The 10,538-nt window shown below is 44.8% G+C and overlaps 1 gene segment (V, D, J or C); it reads left to right on the forward strand.

Annotated features, from left to right (window-relative positions):
- Positions 1-1,817: 1,817 nt before the first annotated feature.
- Positions 1,818-2,952, forward strand: LOC114848769 (Ig heavy chain V region 5-84-like). The segment is given in 4 exon segments: positions 1,818-1,996; positions 2,098-2,548; positions 2,633-2,701; positions 2,784-2,952. Coding segments are annotated over 4 exon segments (588 nt in total).
- The last annotated feature ends 7,586 nt before the right edge of the window (positions 2,953-10,538 follow it).

The raw sequence follows: 10,538 nt of genomic DNA on the forward strand, positions 1-10,538 counted from the left end.
GCTGATTGGTTATGTCTACTTTAAAACTACTACTGTTGAGATGCCGTTTAAGAACCGCTTCGACGTGAGTGGAGATGGAGAGAAAACAGCTTTTCTTCACATCTTGAGCCCAAAATACCCTGAAGACTGTGGAGAATATTTTGGAGCAGCACGTATACACACAGCTAAAAAGACAGTGCTTTACTAGTACAAAAACCTCCAGGATGAAACAGCAGATAAAAGCACACCAAAAGGAAACCACTAAAACATGTGACTTCTGGGGCTTCATCATACACAATTAGCCATTTTCTCCACTTATTTAGAAAAACTACATGATTCTTGATAATTCCTACACATTTGAAATTTTAATAATATTGTGTTAAGCACAGTAACATTCTAATTATGTAAAGGGACAGCTGACACTATTTTTAAATATAGAATGCTGCATATGTAGATGTATTGTTGTAACCAATAGGTGGAGGCACAGCACATGATATGTACATTTTATCATGAGGATGTGGTGCTGTACCAACCCACAGTCAGACCCTCATTGGATATGAGGGTCAGTTTGAAGAGGAATTCCAGCTAACAAGCCAAGGAACTGGAAAAAGAGCTCTGATTATACAGAAAGCTAATCTTATTGCTCTACTGCATAAACGCACAGAATGTCTCAGATGCAGATTTTGCCTACCTATGATAAGTGACCCTATTAAATCACTTGATTTAATATGATGTGTTGTTGAATAACTTAAACTTTAAACATTAAAAATAACAGCCATGGAAAAACCAGGGAAATAACAACATCTATTAAAGACCAAAAAAATCAAATGTCAATGTAACAATCAAATGTCCATGACACTAAAATACAAATTAAATGTTACTTTCAAGCTCCAAAGAAGGAGTTGGAACTACAAAACAGAAAGTGGGGCAGGTATGACTGGACTGAACAGCACACTACACCACATCAGAGCAGGTACACCAATATTCTTTTAAAAATCTAGTTATGCACTTCAATTTTAAAACAAACAACAGTGCACGAGGAAAGTCTGCTCAGGCCAAAAACCATTAGCCTCATATCACAAGGCCACTACAGTTAGCCTAAAGTTAGCTCGTGTGCAGTTAGCTTAAAGTTAGCTCGAGTGCAGTTAGCTTAAAGTTAGCTCGAGTGCAGTAGTTAATTTAGCTCGAGTGCGTGATTCTAAAGTAACTTGAAATAGCAAAAACAATAGAAAAAAATACTCACCTCAATAGATAGAACTGTCTCCCGACGAGAGCCATATGAAAGGAACCTCCGGTAAAAATGTTGGTGTGACAAACTGCGGAAAACTGCTGCCAGGAGGTAAGCTAACCTTATGTAGCATGAAATGGTTCTGCTACACGACACGGCGAGACTTTCTACAGTTAATGTTTACCTTGTTTTCAGATGTAATATGAACATCAAACGTAGGAGTAAATATTTCTCACGTTTAGACAACTATACAGTATTAGGTCAGGTTTGATCCGCATTATTCAGCAGAGCACTATTCACCGAATAAAGAAAAACAAACGTTGAAACCACTGGGCGGGGTTTCGATAATTGCGTGACCAATAATGTTTTAAAACTGCCGCCTGTCAACAGGTATCATCCAATCAGCGGCTTGTCTTATCTCCACATCCTGCAGGTGTGAGGCGTTGATACGGTGGAAGTCGCACACTCAGGTCACATCTAAAAAAATCATGGGTAGAAATTAATGTTAATTTTATTTTGTAATAAACAATAAAATTGTATATTTTAAAAAGTTTATATGCAAGATTATATGCATCAATTTAAAGTCCTGTAATTGTAGCAAATTCGTATTGGATTGTTGCATGTGGTTACAAGAACCACACAAATTAAAGCAAGCTCCAGACAGGACGTCTCCTCTTATCATGTGATCATAAAAACATGTCACATGTTTTATTTGAGCAGAACGTTGAAGACAGCTCATCGCTAACATGTCTGCCACACTCCTTTATCTGTCGGTTCTGTTACAATCAGGCAGGTTTTTTTTACATTAAATCAAATAAAATTTTATTCATATATTATTACTCATTCAGTTTTGTATATCCGTGGATTCACTGTCCTTTATGTTGATGCAGGTCTCACAATTGTAGTTCTTCAGTCGGGGGATCAGGTGTCTTACCCAGGACTCCCTGTGATGCTGGAGTGCAGCATGGGTCCAGGGGCCAGCATGGGAAGCCAGACCATGTACTGGTACCGACAGAACCACCAGGGAGCTCCAGTGGAGTTCCTCACCAAAGAATATGACCAAACCAAGGGCCGCATCCAGTCGTCTATAGATACATCTAAAAACAACTTCTCTCTTCAGATCACTGAGCTGCTCCCCAGTGACAGCAGCACCTACTACTGCGCTGCCAGACACAGTGACACATACAGACCAGACCATCATACAAATAACACGCCTGCCTGTCACAGCTGGCATCCAGGCAGGAAGGAGCTGTGGTTTTGTTTTAATGCTAAACTGACAGTGAGAGTAAAGAAAAGGAGTGGATGCAGCTTACACCGCTTAGTTGAGGGCGGAGGAAGGAGGTGGGAAGGTGAGGGAGTGCAGTAGTTATAATTGTGATATGGCATCAATTGCAGATGTATTTGTGTTTTTGTTCTGTTGCTTAGGTGTAAGTGGAGTTTCCACCATGTCTCCAGCTGTAAACAAGTATTTACTGTTACTGATTGTGTTTACAAGTAAGCTGGATTTTTTTTTATAATATTTGTGTTTGTGTGTTTGCTTTATCTTTCTCATGCACGTCCCTGCCTTTCTTCACAGGGAAGGTGGACAGTGTTATCTTTAAACAGTCGATGCCTCAGATTGTGAGCACAGGGACCAAAGAGGTGGAGATCACCTGCAGTCACGACGACAGCAGCCTTCAAGTGATGCTGTGGTACCAACAGAAACAGAGCAGCCGGTCCATGAGCCTTATTGGCTACATAGTCGCCCTGAGTGACCCAATCTATGATGACCAGTTTAAAAACAGCGTCCGCATGAAGAAGGAAAGCGCGCTGAGAGGATCCCTGATCATACAGACAGCGAATCCGTCACAGTCAGCTGTGTATTACTGCGCTGCTAGCACACAGTGATGTGGTTCAATGTAACTGCCTCACTAAAAACCTGCTACTGCATCAAAAGCAATGACAGTTCAAACCTTTAGTTTGTTAAATGAATTAAACCACACTGAACAATAACTTTTATAATTATGAGAACTCAATAAGAAACACATAGATATATGCCTATTATTGATCCTGGCATCTCAGTGGCATGAGCACTAAAATGTTCCAGCCCCTCCCATCATGTGACCTTGTGTTTCTTTTGAGCTCGCCAATAATGTTTGACTCCGCTTTTCAGCTGACGGAGGCTCAACATGTTTCTCACTATCGTGTATTTGTCATTTCTATTGGACTCAGGTAGGTTTTTCATACTAATTCACAAATAATGTACAACTAACTAAAGATTACATATAATTGATTTACTGAAACACTATTCTTCGCGTGCTGCAGGTTTCACCGTTGTAGTTCTTCAGCCTAGACATCATGTGTCTCAGCCGGGAGTCCAAGTGATGCTGGAGTGCAGCATGGGTCCAGGGTTCAGTATGAGCAGCTACACCATGCTCTGGTTCCGACAGAACCACTACGCCGCACCCATTCAGTTCCTGCTAGCAGAGTACGACCAACCTGTTGGACGCTTTCAGCCTTTGCTTGATGCGGCCAAAAACAGCTTCTCTGTGAAAATCGATGATCTGCTCCTTAATGACAGCAGCACCTACTACTGCGCTGCCAGGCACAGTGACGCACACAGACCAGACCATCATACAAATAACACGCCTGCCTGTCACAGCTGGCATCCAGGCAGGAAGAAGCTGTGGTTCACAGGGGATCAGCATTGTAAAATGTGTGTTGCACAGAACATAAACCAGCTATATGTGTGTGCTCTGCGTCTGTCAAGTACAACAGACGAACTAATGAAATAAAAAAAACAGCCGATGAAAGGCCATAACAATGTTTGTTTCTCTTTGTGATCAGAAATACAAGTGTGCAGGAATAAGGCAGAAGCTAAAAGGTAGAGAAGAAGAAGGGTTAAGATGAGGGGCAGTGCATCTCCTCCTACAATGTTAGGCCATTTTGTCATAGGACTTCAGACTGTAGTTGCTGCTCAGTGCCACCAGGAAACTAGTTGTGCTAAAAACAGTTCAGTCTGAGTTATGACCCCTTAACTGATGGTGACTGTGAAGATGCAGCTGCTCTTTGCTTTGCTTCTGATCTTCACTGGTAAGTTGATTAAATTCAGTTGACAGAAAACTGATCTGTTTGTTTCTTACTGACGTTTATTTGTTTTCCAGATTTCTGCCTCTGTGTGAAAATCGACCAGGCTCCATTTGTAATTAGCCGTGCTAAGGAGCCATCAGTAACTCTGCAGTGCAAACAGGATGACAGTACATATTACTACATGTACTGGTACAAACAGAGCAGCAGAGGGGAAATGCAGCTGGTCACATATTCTCCCGGTGAAGGCACATCCAAGACTGAGGCTCCCTTCAACGAGTCCAAGCACAAAATGTCTCGGCCAGAAGTGCTGACGTCCTCCCTGCAGATATTCACTGTTGAAGCTGGAGACTCAGCTGTGTATTACTGTGGTTCCAGTTTAGCACAGTAACACACTAAACCTCAGCAGCTCAACAATAACCTCAGAGGAGGAGATGACAGGGAGGAGGGATTGGGGGGGGGGGGGTCTTAACCTTGTTTCTTCTGATGTAAAAAAAGAGGCAGAAGCCTTTAGGGTGAGTGAACAGAGGAAGGAGGCGGAGGCAGAGCAGGCACATGCTCCATCTGACCTGTAGCAGCTCATCAGACTAGAGCAACAGTGGAATGACTTCATTTCTATTAATGGACCCCTGCCAGTTCAAAATGCACAAGTAAAGTATAAACTACTGTAAATGTATTATTCATTTTTCCTTTATATCATAGAACTTGTTTTATTTACAGAATGGCTCCACCGTTGTACAAGTTTGCTTTTTTGCTGCTCGTGTTTACATGTAAGCCTGACTTTTAGGTCTATGCAAATTACTTCTATGAATCTGTTTTGCTGCATTTCCTAAATCTTGACCTTGTGTCGCTGACTTTCTCCACAGCTGAAGTCCAGAGCGTTACCTTTGAACAATCATCCCCTCTAATGGTGGAGGCAGGGACCAAGGAGCTGGAGATCACCTGCAGCCATGATGGCAGCAGCCTCCCAGCGATGCTGTGGTACCAACACAAGCAGAGCAGCCGGTCCATGAGCCTCATAGGTTACACCGTCATCCAGGGTACACCAGTAATGGAGGACCAATTTAGAGACAGATTCCAGTTAAAAAAGAGAAAGCGTGACGAGTGGGTCTCTGATCATTAACTCTGCCAATCCATCGGACTCAGCTGTGTATTACTGTGCAGCCAGCACACAGTGGTGTGGTTCAGTGGTGCTGCTTCACCAAAACCTTCCTGTTCAAACTCATAACAGCTGCTGTTCAGAGTCTAAGTTCATTCAGAGTCTGAATGAACTACAGAAATACAAAACAAATTGTAGATTTTACTGTTTGCTTTTATCCTGAAAATATCTGAGGTAAATGTGTGTTGGTGATTAAACTGTAAAAAAGTCTCATTACTAGTGATAAATACCCAGTCAAAAGTTAGCTGCGCCGTTGTCATGGAGACGGTTCTCCAAAGGCAGGAAACTCCACAGAGCAAATCAATCAGTTGTAGTGAAGCTGATTTGCACCCCTGCTTAGCCATTGAGCCACAGGACATTATAGCTGAAATAGGACGTAGCTACTGTAAAGAGATTTATCCAGATGGAGAGAAATACTTAACATACATAACATATTGTTAAAATTACGAAGGGTTAGGGGGCTTATTCCCACCCTGAGCCGCTAAGGCTTATGGGTAACCGTGCCGAAGTAACCGTTCTTGTGTTTGTAGTCTTATAGTTAAAGTTAGGATTTACTGTAAGTAATGTTATGACTTGAAATTAATTTAGCCTTTTGTTCATGGGTGTTTGTAATGTCTTCTTGTTGTTTTATGTGCTGCACCCTGAGGGAGGAGAGTGTGAGTGACCCTGTGCAGTGATATGTTGGATGTGTGAAACATAAATAACGGTTTGCACTCTACTAAGGGACTCTCCACGTGCACATGCCAAAGAGTGACCGTCTGCCAAAAATTTGATTGCTTTACATGAGAGTCTTTTAGAAGTGGCCAGATTCTTGGGTGGTGAGGTGGAGGCCAGGGTTATTTCTGCGATGACACATTAATTGAATGATAATTTTGATTTGGTGTTTGTGTTAGAGAAACTGTAGAGGGCTGATTGTGAGGAAAAGCAGGCTGCAGAGAGTGATGAGGGCAGTAAAGGAGGTCACATCCCAGAGTCAGGAGGTTCAGAGCAGAGTGAGGATGAGGTGGTGTTGATTGTATCTGGTCACTAGATGGAGACAGATGGCTCATTTGCAGAGATGACTTGGAAATCCTGGTGCAGACATTTTATGCATACAGTTTTTAATCTCTCAACAGCATCGTGTAAGGATGATGTTACATGTTTTCATCCATTTTATTTGAACCCACTTGTTTGAACTTACACACACACTTGATTCCTGCAAAGAGTGCATTGAGAGCGCGTGTGTTAGTTTGGTGTTATTAGTTATTGGCAATCCTGCATGTGCAGCGTCGTTAGTTTGTATGTCCCTTTGTTTTCACCTGTTCATATTGTTTTCTTGTCATGGCCTGGCAGATTCTGTGTTTCTCCCACTGGTCCCAGAACAGCGAAGCGGAAATGAGAGAGATGAACCCAGGGGCTGAAGATAGATGTCACTGTGAACTGACGCTACAGTAGCGTATATCATGTTATGTTAATGATATTGTGCTATACTTCTATGTAAACATTATCAACATCCCATGAGGGACAACATGCACACTCTATTATTTCATTCATTGGAGTAAATGATACTACTACTTTAACCCATCCCCTGCAAGGCACCCCAGGTGTGAGAAGTGTCTTACTCAAGGACACACTTGGAGCCCTGGTGTGTTTGAACCTGCTTCACAGGCCAATGCTTCACCCACTGAGCCACCAGGCCACCAAACAAACATCATGATTATGGTTACGACACTATTCTGATCTCAGCGTGTTATTGAGCAGCTCATACAGGTGTTAAATCCTAAGTAGAAGCATTTTACCATTTTACCATCATAGTCACAATCTCACAGTGGAACTTAAACATGAAGCAATACAAAGAAAAGTATATGTTTCACATTAAATTAATTTATTGAAGCTTATATCAGATGTTTCTACATCATCTTTGAAACTGATTGTTGATGTCTCGTCTTGACCGTCTTCTGCTCAGAGGGAGACCAACAGTGAGTTGAAGAGCTTCCAAACCCAGCAGCACAGAGGATGCAGTGATCCAGTCACTTCCTCTACGTGGTTGGGATCCGGAGGCTCCTCTGCGTTGACGCTGGAGGGATCGGAGAGGTGCAGGCTGCAAGAAGAAGAATCATGAACACATGTATTGTTAACATACGTCATTACATCTACATTGTCAGTTAAAACTTACAGTATCACCACTTATGTCACTACGATTACTAAGGTAAATGATTTACTTACTGCACTGAACCTCCGGAAGCACATGTGATGACATCTCTGTCTAGGTCCTATGGTCATCATTTGGTCTCTGTCATCAAGGAAACCCTGGGTGGCCTCCACCGCTGCATCTGTCAGCAGTATTCTGACCTTAGGCTCCATCAGCTCTGGTGTTGCTCGTCCAGTGCTGCTGAATTTTCCTAAAGAAGGCAAAACGAAAAGAGAGAGAGAGAGAAAGGGAAAAAGAAAGGGAGGGTGCTTGGAGAGAACAGTAGGAAGAGATGGAGTTTGGAGAGAGAGAGAAGGTAGGAGATAGAGGGAGCAAGAGAAAGAGAGCAAGAGGGAGGTTGGAGAGAGGGAGAATGAGTGAGGGAGAGAGGGAGTGGGGAAAGACGAGGGAGGGAGCTTGGAGAGATATAAGGAGGGAGAGACAGAGAGGCTTAGGGAGAGGGGGGAAGACTGGCTAAAGAAGTTGGAGATACAGTTTGGGGTGGGAGAAGGAGAGAAAAAAAGAGTTTTACTAGAAAAAAGAAGGTTTGGAGAGAGGAAGGGATAGAGGGAGGGGGAAAAGAGCTTAACTAAAGAGAGGAATGGAGCTTAGGGTTTGAGAGGGAGTGAGTTTGAACATAGACTGGAGGCAGGGAGGGAGCTTGGAGGGTGAGAAGGAGGAAGTAAAGAGCTTGAATAGAACGAGGGAGAGCACTTGGAGGGAGAAAGGGAGGGAGGAAAAGTGCTTGACTAGAGGGATGAGGGAACATGGAGCAAGAGAGGGACACAATAACAATTGACTAGAGGGAGGGAGCTTGGAGGGTCAGAGGGAGGGAGTAAAAGAGCTTGACTAGAATGAGGGATGTTGGAGAGAGGGAGAGATGGAGGAAGCGTGAAAGGTGAGAGAAAGGGAGTAAAAATGCTTGACTGGAATGAGGGACGTTGGAGAAAGGGAGAGATGGAGGGAGCATGAAAGGGAGTAAAAGTGCTTGACTAAAGGGAGGAATGGAGCTTAGAGGTTGAGAGGGAGTAAGCTTGAACATATAGAGTAGAGGCAGGGAGGGAGCTGGGAGGGTGAAAGGGAGGGAGTAAGAGAGCTTGACTACAAGGAGGGAGGTTGGAGAGAGTGCGAGGCAGGGTGCTTGACTAAAGAGAGGGAGAAAGGGAGGAAGCTTGAACAACAAGAAGCTTGACTAGAGGCAGGGAGAGAGTTTGACCAGAAGAGGGAGGTTGGAGAAAGGGAGGGACAGAAGGAGCATGGAGGGTGAGAGGGAGGGAGTAAAAGAGCTTGACTAGAGCGAGGGTGGGTGCTTGGAGGGAGAAAGGGAGGGAGGAGTGTTTGACTAGAGGGAGGGAGCTTAGACATCAGGAAGCTCGACAAGAGGGAACTTGAAGCGAGAGAGGGAGAGAATAAGAGTTGACTAGAGGGAGGGAGCATGACTAGAGTGAGGAAGGGAGCATGGAGGGTCAGAAAGAAGGAGTAAGCGAGCTTGACTAGAGGGAGGGAGCTTGGAGGTTTAGAGGGATGGAGGAAGAGAGCTGGACTAGAAAGAGGGGGGTTGGAGAGAAAGCGAGGCATGGAGCTTGACTAAAAGGAGGGAAGGAGCCCAACTAGAGGAAGGGAGGGAGGGAGGGAGCTTGGAGGTTGAGAGGGAAAGGAGCTTGACTACAAGGAGGGAGGAAGCTTGACCATCAGGCATCTAGAGGGAAGGAGCTTGGCTATAGAAGGAGGGACTACCACTTAATCCCATGTGGGGTCGCAGGGTGGGCTGGTGCCTATCCCTGCAGGCCGAGGGCGGCAGGGAGGCTGACTAGAAGGAGGGACATTGACTGGAAGGAGGGAGGTTGACTAGAAGGAGGGAGGTTGACTATTCATCCATCCAGCCATCTTCTAATACTATTATACTATTGACTGAAGGGAGGGTGGAGCGCCCTCATCTTCAACTGCTTTCCCCTTGTACGGGTTGCAGCTGCTTGACTCTATTAATAACATATTCTTAATATATTAAGAGAGATGGTTCTCAATTAATTATTTTTTTTAAGTTAATAGTGGAGGAGGAGGAGGAGGAGGAGGAGGAGGAGGAGGAGGAGCAGCACCAGCCCCCACCTCGCCCCTACATTTAGCCTCTGTTGAGTCGTCGCTCACTTGGCCGTCACTTGTGTTGTTCGAGTTTTCCAATTGGTCACCATGGCCCTAACCCCAGTCCCACTCGCTGGCCACCTCCAGCTCACCGGGGAGGATCCCAGGGCGCTCCCAGGAGCAGTCCAGACATAGTCTGTCCTGTCCTGGGTCTTCCCCAGGGCCTCTTCCCGCGGGTCTGGTCTGGATCACCTGACCTGGAAGGGATCCAGGAGGCATCTAAAAGTGATGCCAGGCTGTCAGAGAACCCTTACTCTAAGCCTAAACCCAACGCTCCTCTCCGTGTGGAGGAGTTGCGGCCTGTTCGTCTGGTCATAAGTCAAAGGTCATGACCTTGGGTGAGAGAAGGGGCGTGGATCCACCAGTGAATCAAGAGCATCAGCTCTTTCTCCACCACAACAGTCGGTGTTGCGCTCATTCTCTCACTCGTGAACAAGACCAAAAGATGCTTAACCCGTCCACATGGAGCAGGAGCGCTCCCCTAACAACAAACAGCCACCCTTTTCCTGTGGAGACGATGGCCTCAGATTGGAAGGCGCTCATTCTCACACTCACACCTCACACACTGCAAAAGCATTCATTCTCACACTCACACCTCACACACTGCAAAAACAAACCAAAAACAAATTGTTCCTCGTGAATCTGAGGTTCCACTATCGGCCGACCTTTTCTCAACCCCAACAAAACCCTGGTACAGACTTTAAAAAATGAGGACTCAGATTAGTCAGACGTTCTCAACAGACCCACAGGCCCACTGAGTTGGTCTGGCTTCCTCCTCTGCCAGTGGACTCAACGAC

This window comes from Betta splendens, chromosome 22 (genome assembly GCF_900634795.4).
Source record: "Betta splendens chromosome 22, fBetSpl5.4, whole genome shotgun sequence".
NCBI lineage: Eukaryota > Metazoa > Chordata > Actinopteri > Anabantiformes > Osphronemidae > Betta > Betta splendens.